The following is a 13,170-nucleotide window of genomic DNA, read 5'->3' on the forward strand; positions in this document are numbered from 1 at the left end:
ATAAGTGCTATGTAGAAAAATGGAGCAAGGCGAGGGGAAGAGAGGGCCTGTGGTACTAGGATGTTATTTCCAGGTAGGGTGGTTGGGGATATCTTTTCTGAGGAGGTGATCTGAAGTGGGAGTGAGCCATACAGTTAGATTAGGACGAGCATCCCCCAGGAAGGAGGATCAGCAGGTGGAAAGGCCCTGGGGCCACCGTTCAGTAAACATCTCCACCAGCCAGGCTCTGTTCTGGGCACGGGGGACAGGGCGGTGGCCAAGGCTGACCATGCCCCTTTCCAGTTCTCACTCCAGGGTGGTTGATGGAGCTTGGGGAGCTACTGAACGTGATGGGCTCATAACACAGGAAGGAGCCCAGCATGTGGACATTTCTGTTGTTGCCTTTGTGGTACAATTTAAGGGCACAGACCTCTCTGTGTCTTCTGTGCCAAGGCTATGGACAGTCCCTGAGCTCACTTTCCTGGCTTCTTGGAGGTCACCTCACCGCCCGCCTCCCAGTGTCCGGATGGGAGAGCTGAGGCCCAGAGCAGGGAAGGGTCCTGGATAAGGTCACTCCTGAGTCCTGGACAGATTCTGAAGAGGTCCCTGCTCCTTCCTGGCCCCCCCATCAGTATCCCTCTCTGTCTGTTCACCAGCACCCAAGCCCACCTGCTGCAGCTCAGTGCCTGGCCATGACCGTCACCTACTCAAGCCAAGTGGCTAATGCCCGTTTAGGCTCCTTCTCCCGCCTGCTGCTGTGCTGGCGAGGCAGCATCTACAAGCTGCTCTATGGCGAGTTCCTCATTTTCCTAATCTGCTACTACATCATCCGCTTCATTTACAGGTATAGGGGGACAAGCCAGGGCTTGGAGCTCCTGGGTGCCTCCCAGCCATCTAGAGGGCCAATGCACAGAGACCCATAAGGCTGAGCTGGGCTTGTGGTCAAACCGTGGGGCCTGAGGCCTGGGGGCTGGGGAGGAGAGAAAAGGAGGCAGCCTTGGGGGGCAACTCTGTGCAGGTCGGAGCATCTCAAACACCCTTTCCTCAAACCGAGGGAGGGGCCTTGGAACCCAGGCCTTATCTAGTCCCACTCAGTCAGCCTGTTTCCCTGAATCCCACATAGTCTCACAGGCCCATATCATACTTTTTTTTCCCCAATAAAAATGTTTATTTAAACAATAAAAGACAGCTAAAACCACAGAATATATGATAGCATTTTTAATGGAAAAAGCATTAATGATGGCAATGCATTGAAAAATATCAAATACATAAAACTCTTGAGTTCCTAATGATAATACTAATAACAAAGCACATTCATTTTCTTTGGTTGTTACTAGGGTATCGATATACTTTAAAAAAATTAAGACTTTATTTTTTAGAGCAGTTTTAGGTTCGTAGCTTAACTGGGCAGAAGGTACAGAGAGTTCCCATATACCCCACCCCTCCTGCCCCATCCACTCAGGCCTCCCCCACTATCAACATCCCACCCCAGTGTGGGACATTTGTGATCACAGATGAACCCACACACACGGACACATCATTGTCACCCAAAGTCCATAGTTCCCATTAGGGTTCACCCTTGGTGTTGTACATTCTATGGGTTTGGACAAATGTATAATGACTTGTATCCACCATTACAGTGTTGTTACAGAACAGTTTCATTGCTCTGTGCTCTGCCGGTCCATCCCTCCCTACCAGATATTTTTTTTAAAGACCAAACACTCCTTATTTCAACCTGCTTTCAAACAACTGTCTTCTGGATCCTTTAAAAAGGTCAGCGGTGCCTAAAACTGACCCCTCCAGCAGGACCTGCCTTCCTCCACCTCATAGAAAACCTCCTGAGGGTTTCTCCTCCAGGCATGGAGCAGAGGCCCCACTGGGGTTTCGGGGCTGCGGGAGAAAGAGGGGGACCTGGCTCAGGCTAGAGGAGGGGCCCCAGGCAGGCCAGTGAAAGGGATAGGGAGGAGGTGAGGCTGCCACTCTTCTACCCTGGGCCTGGCTGGACCTGGGACCGGTCTCAGTCATCTCCTCCCAGTGTCTACACATCTTTCCCCCCACCCCTCGCCTCCCCCAGGATGGCCCTCACGGACGATCAGCAGGTGATTTTTGAGAAGCTGACTCTGCATTGCGACAGCTACATCCAGCTCATCCCCATTTCCTTCGTGCTGGGTGAGCTCCCGCTTCCGCGTGTTGGGGTCCCAGTGGCTGCTCCAGGCTCCAGGCTCCAGGCAGGCAGATCATGAAGAGCTAGCTGGGGAAGGCCAGTGGCATGTCAGTGCCTCTCGGTGGTTCAGGGAAACAGGGAGCCTGCAGCCAGAGGGACTGAAGTTAGACATTAGGAAGGCTGTCCTGCTGTTAGCACTCAAGACCCCACTTTCTTTTTTAAAATTTATTTTATTATTATTATTTTAAACACCTTTATTGAAGCATAATTGCTTTACATTGCTGTGTTAGTTTCTGCTAAGACCCCACTTTCTGAGGGCAGCGCCGACATTACAGTAGTCTCTGGAGCCTTGCGCAGGAGGGGAGGTATCTGGTGGATTTCGGGGAAAGCAAGCGGGGCCAGAGAGAGAACTGAAGTCTCTCGCGCCTTCATGCGAGTCTCTGATGGTCTCCCCTTCCCGAGTGCCCTCCAGGAGGGTTGGTGCTGGGCCCAGCCCCATTAGAAAGATGGAGAAACCGAGGCGTCGCCCTCGCTGGGCTCTGGCCGCAGCGTGGGCCTTCGCCCCTCGCGCCCCCGCCCCCCTCCCGCCCCTTCTGCCCAGGCTTCTACGTGACACTGGTCGTGACCCGCTGGTGGAACCAATATGAGAACCTGCCATGGCCCGACCGCCTCATGAACCTGGTGTCGTGCTTCGTCGAGGGCAAGGACGAGCAGGGCCGGCTGCTGCGGCGCACGCTCATGCGCTACGCCAACCTGGGCAACGTGCTCATCCTGCGTAGCGTCAGTGCTGCGGTCTACAAACGCTTTCCCAGTCCCCAACACCTGGTGAAAGCAGGTGGGCGGGGCCGGGCGGAGCAGTGGGCGGAGCCAGAGGCTGACAAGGGCGGGGCCGGAGCTGCAGATGGGTGGAGTCAGAGGCCCCAGGGCTGAGGATTGGGTGGGACCAGGAGCGGGGTGGGGTCGAGACCTGGGATGGGGGGGGGGGGAACCTGAATTGGGCGGGGCGAAGTCAGGGGTCTGAAGGTGGGGAGAGGCCAGGAACAGACTCTCCGAAGACAGGGCTTTTAGATAGGGCTAAGGACTCTTGAGGGATGAGGGAAGAGTGAGGGTTGAGGGCCAGAGTGGGGCTTTGGGAACTGGGAACTGCCCTTCCCCTTCCTGTTCTCTGGTTTCCAGGCTGTACGTCAGCAGTCTCACTCTCTGGCCTTGCCTGACCTGATCCTGGTGAATAAGACAGATCCCTCTCACGTGCTCAGCCCAGAGCAGCACATAGTAGACACGCAGTGATAAGTTGTTGAAAGAAAGAGGATGGCAAAGGCGCTCTGAGGTCCCTGTGGGCTCAGCAGGGACTTAGTTTGAACTCTGGGTCCCACCCAGCAGGGCCTGGCCAGCCACCCCTTCTGCAGGTTCCCCTACCCACTGTCTTCTCCACTCTACCCCGCAGGCTTTATGACCCCCTCGGAACACAAGCACTTACAAAAACTGAACTTGCCACACAACTCATTCTGGATGCCCTGGGTGTGGTTTGCCAACCTGTCAACGAAGGCCTGGATTGGAGGTCGAATCCGAGACCCTGTCCTGCTCCAGAGCCTGCTCAACGTGAGCCCGCTACACACGTGGGGCTGCTGCAGAGCGGGGAGGGTCATGCCCCACGTGGAACAGGTTTTCTACAAAGAGAAAGTTTGAGCCTCTGAGGGTCTTCCCAGAGCCGGCCTTGGGACTGTAGGATCTTTTCCAACAGGATTCCATAGCCCAAGATGGCCCCTTTCCAATTTCCCCTCCCCTCCCCTCTCTAAAATGAACCTCTGAGATCCTGGTTCCTTTTTGATAGTTGAGGAGGCTGAGGCACAGAGAGGTTAAGTGAGCTGTCCATGATCACACAGCCAGGGCTGGACCATGAGCACGAGACCCTGGTATCTGGGGAAGAGCTGGGGGGTGAGCCTGGGAGAGCAGGTGATGGTCAAAGGCCCAACCTTCCCTCCTGCCCCCACTACCCTAGGAAATGAACACCTTGCGTACTCAGTGTGGACAGCTGTATGCCTACGACTGGATCAGTATCCCACTGGTGTACACTCAGGTGAGGACTAGACTGGTGAAGCTGCCCCCTTGGGAAACTGAGGAGGACCCGGGAAACAGCCTATGATGGGAAGGGCTCACTTAGAGGCTGAAGAAGAGGCTCACCCTGGGAGTCAGGTCTGGACTTTGCAGGTTGTCTCTAGTGCCAAGTTCAAAGAGTCCAGGTTCCTGCCTGGTCCAGGTGGTGGAGGCAGTGTGATCATCCCCATTTTAAAGAGGAGACCACAGAGACCCAAAGTCACACAAGTGTGCAAGTCAGAGCGAGACCTGTCCTCCCAGCCTAGGGATCTTCCTGACCCCACGGTCCCCACCCAGCCCATTTCTGCCGACACCTCCTTTCCCTCCCAGGTGGTGACCGTGGCGGTATACAGCTTCTTCCTGGCTTGCCTGATTGGGCGGCAGTTTCTGAACCCAGCCAAGGCCTACCCCGGCCACGAGATGGACCTCGTTGTACCCCTCTTCACATTCCTGCAGTTCTTCTTCTATGCTGGCTGGCTGAAGGTGAGCCTCCCCGGGACAAGGCCAGCTGTGGCCCAGGGAGTCACGGCCAGTTAGGAGAGGAGGGTCCCTATGTAGTGGCTTTGGAGACAGTGGTCAGGCAGGAAGGGCATCACTGAGGGGGGTGGAGAGGTGGACATGGCAGGAGCCAAGGTTTAAGGGTGGGAGCAAGGCTGCAAGGGGTCCCGCCTGGGGGTTTCCAGAGCCTCACCTACCCCCAAGGTGGCAGAGCAGCTCATCAACCCGTTCGGAGAGGACGATGATGACTTTGAGACCAACTGGATTGTCGACAGGAGTTTGCAGGTATGAGGGGAGGAGGAGAGCCTGTCCCACGGCCGCTCCCCAAACTGGACCCGGGGAGGGGGCCCTACAGTTCCGTAGGGAGGCCTCACAGTGAATTGCCCCCCAACCATTTACTCACAGGATTCTCAGCCTAACTTTTGAGGCTACAGGCTGCATCAGTCTCTCCATTTCACAGGAAGGGAAACTGAGGCCCAGAGAGAGAGGAGTGACCTCTCTGAGTCACCTGGCAAATTCATGGTCCTGCTTGGGCTGACCTTTCTGTTGGACTTCTCCCTCTGTCCCTGACGACCAGGTGTCCCTGTTGGCTGTAGATGAGATGCACCAGGACCTGCCGCCGATGGAGCGAGATATGTACTGGAACGAGCCAGAACCACAACCCCCCTACACAGCCGCTTCTGCCCAGTCTCGTCGGCCCTCCTTTTTTGGCTCCACCTTCAACATCAGGTGGGAAGTGCCAGGGAACCACTTCGGTGGGTAGAAAACCCCAAGTGCAAGGGCCTAAGAACTTAGAATAGCATTAGTTAATGCATATTGGGTGCCTATTAAGTGCTGGGCGTTGTACTAAGCTCTTTACATATATTAGCTATTCCCCCCACACACACACCCCCACCCCCCCCCACCCCGCTCCAATAACCTTGGTTTGTTATCTCCAATGTTCAGATGATTAAGTCCAGGTTCAGAGAGGTTAAGTCAGTTGCCCAACCCAAGGTCACATAGCTAGGAAGCAGCACAGGTGGGCCAGGTATGTCTGGTTCCAACTCCACACCCTTAACCCTTACCTTGTGCTGTGTAAGGACTCAAAGCTATAAGGGCTCTTAGGTAGTCTCCAATCTAAGCCCCACCCCCTTATCCAGAGTTGGAAACTGAGGCTTAGAGAGAGAAGGGACTTACTCAAGGGCAGTCAGTGATTAGTGATGCAGCTGGGATGTCAGGGCCGGGTTCCTGACTCTGGTTCAGAACTATGTTTTCTGATAAGCCAGGGTGTTGGGATGGGGAGTGGGAGTGGGGTTCCCTGGGCAAGGGAGCAAGCAAGAGGCTGGGTCATCACAGGTACCTTATGAGTAGACTTCTTGCTACAGAGTACGGGCCTCAGGTCAGCCCACAGCAGCCACATTTTCCCCCACATGGGTCCTCTTTCCCTGATTTGGCTAGAATCCCTTTTGAGCTGTAGCTGGGCCACAGCGGGCTGACGGGGCGCCCCCGACAGCTCCCTCTCCCTAGGATGACAGAGTGGAGAGGACTTTCGAGAGTGTTTGCTGCATCTCAGGGTCTATCCCATCAAGGTTTTCTTCCACAGTATTAAAAGCACTGTTCTCTTTTTAAGAACCGAATAGCCTATTAAGCTGTAATTATAATTAGCTAGAGTCTCTAGTTGGTGTGAGGAAGGTTTGGATGAGTGATCAAATGATCAAGGATGGAGGCTTGCTTAGGTCAGAAACATTGCTGGAGGCCGCCTCTGAGTTTTCCATGGTTTGTAGCCCAGCTTCTGGGGAAGGAGGATAACAGAGAATAATAACACACAGACCTTGCCTCCAAAAAACACACGATTTAGTGAGGGAGTTCAAACCCAGGGCCCAGACTCTGGATACAAGGTACAAAGTACTGGATGCCTGGGCAAGGGACAGAGTATAGAACAGAGATCACCTCTGGCTGCCTGAGAGCTGGCCTCCAGCTGGACCTGGAGCTGGGCCTTGAAGCATGGGGAGAATTTGGACATGGGCAAAGGTGGCCTCATTCAGGGGTGGGTAGGCTTTCTCTTGCAGAGTAAAGGCTTTAGGCTCCCAGGAAGCCAGACTTCTCTCCGGGGGGGATACTGCTCCCCAGTGGGAACCACAAATCCCTGGTTTACTCAGAGTCACTCCTGGGCCTCACGTGACCATCCATACCTGGGGGAGAGTAGTTCAGATTGCCTGGAGTGAGGGGTTTTAAAGGGAAAATGCGGGTGCTGAAGAGGAAGCCCTTAAATACCAGGCTAGGGAGTTTGGATGTTAACATGGGCAAGAGGGAGCCACAGAACAGTGAGGTGAGCTCGGCCAGGAGGGATTAATTGAGAGGTCCAGGATGGATCTGCAGAGAGGTGAGTCAAAGGCGAGGTGAGAAAGACTGTGTGTCCTGGGCCTTGGGCCAGAGGGAGAGAGAAGAGAGGGTAAGGGAGAAGTCAAGTCAGGCTTCAGGCCATTGGCTGCCCGCTAACCCGAGTCTCCTGTTTCTTTGCAGTCTGGATAAGGAGGATATGGAGTTTCAGCCAGATCTGGAGGAGAAGGAGGAGGAGAGGGCTCACCCTGGCATCACTGGCCGTTTCCTAGGGCTGCAATCCCATGACCGCCAGCCCCCCAGGACAAACTCAAAGACCAAACTACTGTGGCCGAAGAAAGAAGTCCTTTCCCGTGAAGGCCAGCCCAAGAACCCCGGGGGAGCTGGACAGGACACCAGTGATCAGGAAGACAGCAAGGCCTGGAAAGGGGAGGATGCCTTCCAGTCTGCTGTACTATATGGGAGGTCAGGCTACCACAGTGCCCCACAGACACCCCTCAGCCACACCCCTATGGTCTTCCCACCTGGACAGTCAGCACCCTCAAGTCTTTGCAAAGTCTCAGGCATAGATGACACTGTCAAAGACCAAAGCCTTCAGCCTGCAACTCCCAGGTCCAAGAAGAGTTCTGAATTGCTCCCAGAGAGTGCTGGGGCCTCAATGGAGCACCCGGAAGTGAGTCACATGAGGAGGAAAACTGTTGAGTTTAACCTAACGGACATGTCAGAGGCCCCTGAACATCTCAGAGAACCGCATTTGGGACAGTCAACAAGCAACATACACACTATACTCAAAGATCGGGGCGATCCCTATTGGGCCTTGGAAAACAGGTCTGTCCTCTACCCAAACCAGGGTCACTGAACCCCCCAGCCCACCAGAGGTGGTCCCCACCAGCTTCCCTTGCTCTGAAGCCCACCCTACTTCCAGAGTTTTCCTATGGTCCTATGGCTGCCAGGGCATGCCCAGCACTGGCTTGGGGCACGCACCTGGCCGCCACAGCAGGGGCTCTAGGGAAGTGTTGGCGACTTTTGCTTATTTCACCCAAGAGCCTGACTCACCAAGACTTCTCTGGGGCCCAGGTACAGGAAGATGAAGTTGCACCGACAAGAATAACACCGAAGGGCCACTAGGCCAGGCTTAGATAGGCAGACGTTACCAGTGGGCCCAGCTCACTTTAAGCAGGGGTGGCAGACACAGAAACACAGGCAGAACTCGGGGCTCTAGACTGTAACCCAAGAACTCAACTTACTGCCCAGGCTTAGCTGGGAGGTCGCATATGAGCACTCTCCCATAACCAATGGTGGTCCTGAAGCACTCCTGGAAAGGGTGCCACACTCCTGGGAACTGGCAGATAAGGTGGGGGCAATCCAGGTCCCTTGGGGTATCTTACTGCTTTGGGGACCTCACCAAAAGACTTTTGAACTTAAATGAGCTCTTCATGCATCTTTGAGGTCAACCTAAGGCTGTCACAGTACCACCAGATGTTTGCCTTTATTCCAGATTTCTTAGACACTCACTCACCCCATTAGATCCACCCCCCCACCCCACCCCCCAATCACGATGTGAAAGGGGAAGTGTAACTTCTCATTTCTAATGATTCTCAAGCAGTTATTCTGAGGTCAGAATACCTAGCTTTGTATTGAAAACTGAAAAAGGCCTACCACCTGTCATACTTCTAAGGGCTAGACTGAAACTTTCACAAATCACTGTGGCTGGTTTAAGAAACAATGTTAATGTAGTTGGTTAGCAAGGACCCAGACGGCTCCACAGTCTTCTAACACTACTCACTGGTTAATATTCACGATGTCTCAACCTTTTTCCTCCTACTGCAGCTATTCTATTGAAATGAAAGTATCTTTCCATACTCATGTAAACTTTCTCAAATTCTCACTAGGGATGAAGCACATTCCTAGCCTGTTTCCCAAGGGGGATGCTTCACCAGCCTGGTCCTACCTGCGTGTACACCAGCAGGACACTGATCCAGTCATAGCCATACAGCTGTCCACACTGAAGAATATGTCCCTACGACAGCCTGAATTAAATGGTTACCTTAATGGAGAACAAGAATCAGTAGCTTCAAGTCTACTTTAAGCCTTAAAATGCTTTTTGTACACATAAATTGAGAAAGCCAGAACTGCTGGAAACATATAATACACCTAATTCAGAATCAGGAATCCTTAAGTCCTATCTGAATTCAAAACACCCCAGCCTTGTTATCTTTCCCAAACTAACGAATTTAATAAGTAAATACAAATCCTCCTAAGCATTTCACTTTGATTAGTGTGACTAAACCATGGTGGCACTTACAAATTTAATAAAGATGGCCTAGATACATTTCTAGCCCATCCCAAGAACTCAAAGACAACAGATGGGTACCAAATTACTTTATTTGAAGGAATGAGACTAAGGAAAGGACTTGTAGATGTTTTGGTACAACTTACAGAAAAGGTAAAGGTAACCCAAACATGCATGCACTGCCTTGGTGACCAGGGAAGTCACTCCTGTGGCTACGGGAAGCCAGCCTAAGGCTTAGCTTTCATTATCACTATTTCCCAGGGTGTGCTTGTCAAAGAGATAATGTGCCATGCCAGATTCAGGGGCCCCCATCGTGCGCAAGTTGGTTACGTGGTCACCCAGTTCTTTAATGGATTTCACCTGCTCATTCAGGTAATGAGTCTCAATGAAGTCACACAACTAGAAAAGAAAACAAGGAAAAAAGTTATTGGGAAGCTTCCCCAACCCCTAAGGCAAATGATTTCCTCCATTTACTCCCAGATTGCCAATACTCACATGGGGGTCATTTTTCTCAGTGGCCAATTTGTGCAGTTCCAGTAGTGACTGATTCACACTTTTTTCCAAGTGTAGCGCACATTCCATTGCATTCAGCCCATTCTCCCAGTCATCACGGTCTGGTTTCTGAATGAAAGGAGATTAAGTCAGTGCATCTGCAACCTCTACCACTTAAACCACAAATCAGCAAACATCTAATGTGCAACAACCGCGCTTGGCAAAAGGAACAGCCAAGTTCCCCCGACAACCGTTTCCAATTTACTATCCTTGCCCATTACTGTCTGCCAACTTTAGCTTAGGTGGTAGGCCCGAAAGAGCGCAAAAGACAAAAGCCCAATGTATCCTCATCTGATAAGGGCAACTGCTAGGCTCAATGATTTCTGACATCAGAGAACTGCTAGACAGATGAGGCACGACGACCCTAGGATCTTCCGTTCACCTTGATATCCTGCAGGAAGATTCGGCCACCCCGCTGGTTCTGCAGCTTCATCAGTTTCTCAGCATGTTCCCTCTCCTCATGAGATTGGTGAAGAAAGTATTTGGCAAAGTTCTTCAATGCCACATCATCGCGGTCAAAATAGTACGACTGAAAGCGGTACATGAACATGTTAGGGATTCCCAAAGGAAGGCAGTCTGCTAGCCTAGCCTTCCTTCTCGAAGCCCAGCAAGAAAGGGTCTGAGCATAGCAAGACTAGAGCAGAGTGTGTTCCTGGATTGAACACGACAGTAATTAGTTTTTACTCTGAAACACAAAAATGAAACTTGGTCCTTGAGACTGAAAGTTTGCTACAAGGAACCGTTAGAATATCATGGGAATTGCCTCCACCATGGAACATCTTAAGCATCTGTGTAAGTGCAAAGTAAAGTTCTTACAGCCCCTGTCAAATTTGGTTGAAGAGATATTGGAGTATTTACCCTGCACTGTTAGTGCCTTCTCCCCCTCCCTGAGTAATCCATGTTAAAACTTGAGCTACCAACTTACAGCAGGCTGATAGATTTGTAAAATTAACCCACTAGGCAAAATAACAGTTGTGGACAATGTCAACGTATGTAAATATGTTACCAGTGGAAAACAAAAATTTGAGTCCATTTTACACCCTTGTTGTATTCAGTTGTTCCTGAAATGGAATAACAATCATAGAAATCCAGGCGTATTCCAAACCCATCCGGAACACGTCTATTCTCGGATGATTTGCAAAACGTAGTAAGACAATTTTAAAACTCCTACCACACCGCTTAAAACCAGGATTTTGGGAAACTGATTCCACCGATTACTGCATGGAAAACTTTCAGGCCCCGTAACTGTTGGTGGACTGTATCCAAGAACTAAAGGTTCAATTACGCCACAACCCTTAGACACAAAAAAGATAAAGAGTACGGGTGGCAGACAACTCGGTGTCGGCTGAAAGGAAGATTTCTAGAGAGATGCTTCAATTCAAGTGGGACTTAGAGATAAGCAAAGCAGAGAGGTGGAGGCGGCGGTTCGGCCCACGAGATAAACCACTTCGCACCAGCCCCCATAGTTGGACACCCATTACCCAGCAGGCTCCGCCAAACTCAGGGGGATGGGAACCGGACCTCAGCACCGCCCCCCCCATCACGTGATCGGATGCAGACGGGATGGAAATGCAAAAATCCACCTTCCTAACTGCAGGGTCGTACTGGTGGCAAGTGTAGCAACCCCGGGAGAAAACTCAGGTCTCTTTAAAAGGGCGCACGGAGGCGGGAGGGCTCTCCCAGTAGCCACACCCCCGCCCTGCCGCCAGGGAGGCCGCGCCCGTCCCCCGTGGGCCCGCCCCCCGTGGGCCCGCCCGCGCTCACCATGGACAGGTAGACGTAGGAGGCGTAGAGCTCCAGGTTGATCTGGCGATTGATGGCGGCCTCCGAGTCCTGGTGGTAGTTTTGGCGCACCTGCGAGGGGGACGCGGTCGTCATGGCGGCTGCCTGAGGTGAGGCGGTGGCTGCGCAGCGCTGTAACGGCGGCGGGGACCTTGGGGCGGTCGGAGGGCGCTGTGAGGTGGTGGCGAGGGCTGGCTCTGAGCAGCCGGCCGGAGCGGGGGACGAGCGCCGGGTTCCGTCCAAGCACTGTTGAAGCAGGAAACCGCGGCAACTCTCCGCGAGGACTGTGGCGCAGGTGACTATTGCCCGGCTCTTATAGCGGGAATGGGCGTCAGGCCCGCCGCGGCCAATCACGCCGCCCGCCCGCCGAGCTGAGCCCCGCCCCTTCCGGTGGGCGCGCGGCCCCGCCCCGCTGGGGGGGGTGGAGAAGGGGGGGTGGGGGTGGAGAAGGAGGGGTGGGGGTGGAGAAGGAGGGGTGGGGGTGGCGGTGCGGGATCTGGGTGGCCTGGAGGCTGCAGCTTGTTCCGTGGAGCGTGGCGCTCGTTTCGTGGGGTTGGAGAGAAAGCCTGAGCGGGGGCAGGAAGCCCAGCTCGGAGCCCTGACCCCGGTGGCGTCCTGGGTGTTGAAACTGACAGGAAACTGCCCCTGGCCCCTGGGGCGACAGGGCGATTCCGAGGTCCCAGAAGGCACCCTGAGACTCTTGGCCAAGGGCACGTTAAAAATCAGAGCAGTAGAGCCGCAGTTGCCACACCCCGAGGTGATTACTTCATGATGCAAATAGGGAACCTGGAGGGTGAACGTGGGCCCGAGGAGGCCGAGTGAGTCAGAGGTCGGGCTGGGAAAGGGCTCAATTTCTCTTCCTCAAAGCTTAGAAAGGGACCGAATGCAGGCGGGGTGGGGCCCACGGCCCGTCGCGGGTCGGCCCCTCTTCCGGCTCCGGCGACCCGGTCCGTCTTTTGCTGAAAGCAAACATGGCTCCTCGTGCATTTGATACAACAAAGGCTGGGCGGGCCGTGTTTCCCGAGAGACTGCGGCGACCGCCTTCCCGAGGGAACCGTGGGGATGAGCCATTGAATTCTGAGGAAATCGCCGGTAGCTTAAAGCTCAGAGACCAGGGGTTAGAAAATAGAGAAGAAGCCGCTTGGGTCTGGAAAGGATGCCGCGAGGCCATTTTGAAAAGGTCTCTTTTATTGGCTCCAGTCCCAGGAGCCTCGGGCTGAGCAGGCCCTACAGGGAGCCACCCCCAGGTTGTCCTTGGAGAGAAGCTAATGGCGCTGAACGAATGTTGCGCGACAGATGCCTGGGACCCTGGGGAGGGGGGGTACACGGGGGCACTGCGTGTGGCTTGCAGTAGTGTCCCCAGCACTGAATGGGTGTGAATTCGTGGATGGCAGAACTGGACAGAGCCAGGCCGAGCGCCTGCGCCCTAGTCTGCTCTCCTCAGGGTCACTATTCTTAGCCAGGTTCTTCAACACATGGGTGGGCGACC

At 53.6% G+C, this 13,170-nt stretch overlaps 2 protein-coding genes across 3 annotated transcripts; one reads left to right on the forward strand and one right to left on the reverse strand.

Moving 5' to 3' along the window:
- The first annotated feature begins 671 nt into the window (after positions 1 to 671).
- Positions 672 to 8,965, forward strand: BEST1 (bestrophin 1). Of its 2 annotated transcripts, XM_061203486.1 has the most exons (10): positions 672 to 823; positions 2,054 to 2,148; positions 2,745 to 2,978; positions 3,588 to 3,742; positions 4,143 to 4,220; positions 4,568 to 4,720; positions 4,940 to 5,020; positions 5,313 to 5,464; positions 7,238 to 7,882; positions 8,947 to 8,965. In XM_061203486.1, the coding sequence occupies exons 1-10, from the start codon at positions 672 to 674 to the stop codon at positions 8,963 to 8,965; spliced, it is 1,764 nt and encodes a 587-aa protein (XP_061059469.1). The 2 variants fall into 2 exon arrangements, with proteins under 2 accessions (XP_061059469.1, XP_061059468.1); XM_061203485.1 differs by lacking the exon at positions 8,947 to 8,965 and having other exon boundaries at positions 7,238 to 7,913.
- Positions 8,966 to 9,425: 460 nt separating this feature from the next.
- Positions 9,426 to 11,987, reverse strand: FTH1 (ferritin heavy chain 1). Its single transcript, XM_061201862.1, has 4 exons — positions 11,664 to 11,987; positions 10,282 to 10,428; positions 9,843 to 9,968; positions 9,426 to 9,746 (listed from the first exon to the last, which is right to left on the reverse strand). The coding sequence occupies exons 1-4, from the start codon at positions 11,775 to 11,777 to the stop codon at positions 9,582 to 9,584; spliced, it is 552 nt and encodes a 183-aa protein (XP_061057845.1). The 5' UTR covers positions 11,778 to 11,987; the 3' UTR covers positions 9,426 to 9,581.
- Between the last annotated feature and the right edge of the window lie 1,183 nt (positions 11,988 to 13,170).

The sequence above is a fragment of the Eubalaena glacialis genome, chromosome 10 (assembly GCF_028564815.1).
Source record: "Eubalaena glacialis isolate mEubGla1 chromosome 10, mEubGla1.1.hap2.+ XY, whole genome shotgun sequence".
Taxonomy (NCBI): domain Eukaryota; kingdom Metazoa; phylum Chordata; class Mammalia; order Artiodactyla; family Balaenidae; genus Eubalaena; species Eubalaena glacialis.

Excerpts from the sequence above, each read along its gene's own strand:
- FTH1 (XM_061201862.1), bottom strand. The coding sequence starts at position 11,777 with ATGACGACCGCGTCCCCCTCGCAGGTGCGCCAAAACTACCACCAGGAC. Across the intron at positions 10,429-11,663 it reads CCTACGTCTACCTGTCCATG|TCGTACTATTTTGACCGCGA; the intron begins GTGAGCGCGGGC and ends TACCGCTTTCAG. Across the intron at positions 9,969-10,281 it reads TCTTCCTGCAGGATATCAAG|AAACCAGACCGTGATGACTG; the intron begins GTGAACGGAAGA and ends CCTTTCATTCAG.
- BEST1 (XM_061203485.1), top strand. The coding sequence starts at position 672 with ATGACCGTCACCTACTCAAGCCAAGTGGCTAATGCCCGTTTAGGCTCC. Across the intron at positions 4,221-4,567 it reads TCCCACTGGTGTACACTCAG|GTGGTGACCGTGGCGGTATA; the intron begins GTGAGGACTAGA and ends TTTCCCTCCCAG. Across the intron at positions 4,721-4,939 it reads TCTATGCTGGCTGGCTGAAG|GTGGCAGAGCAGCTCATCAA; the intron begins GTGAGCCTCCCC and ends CCTACCCCCAAG.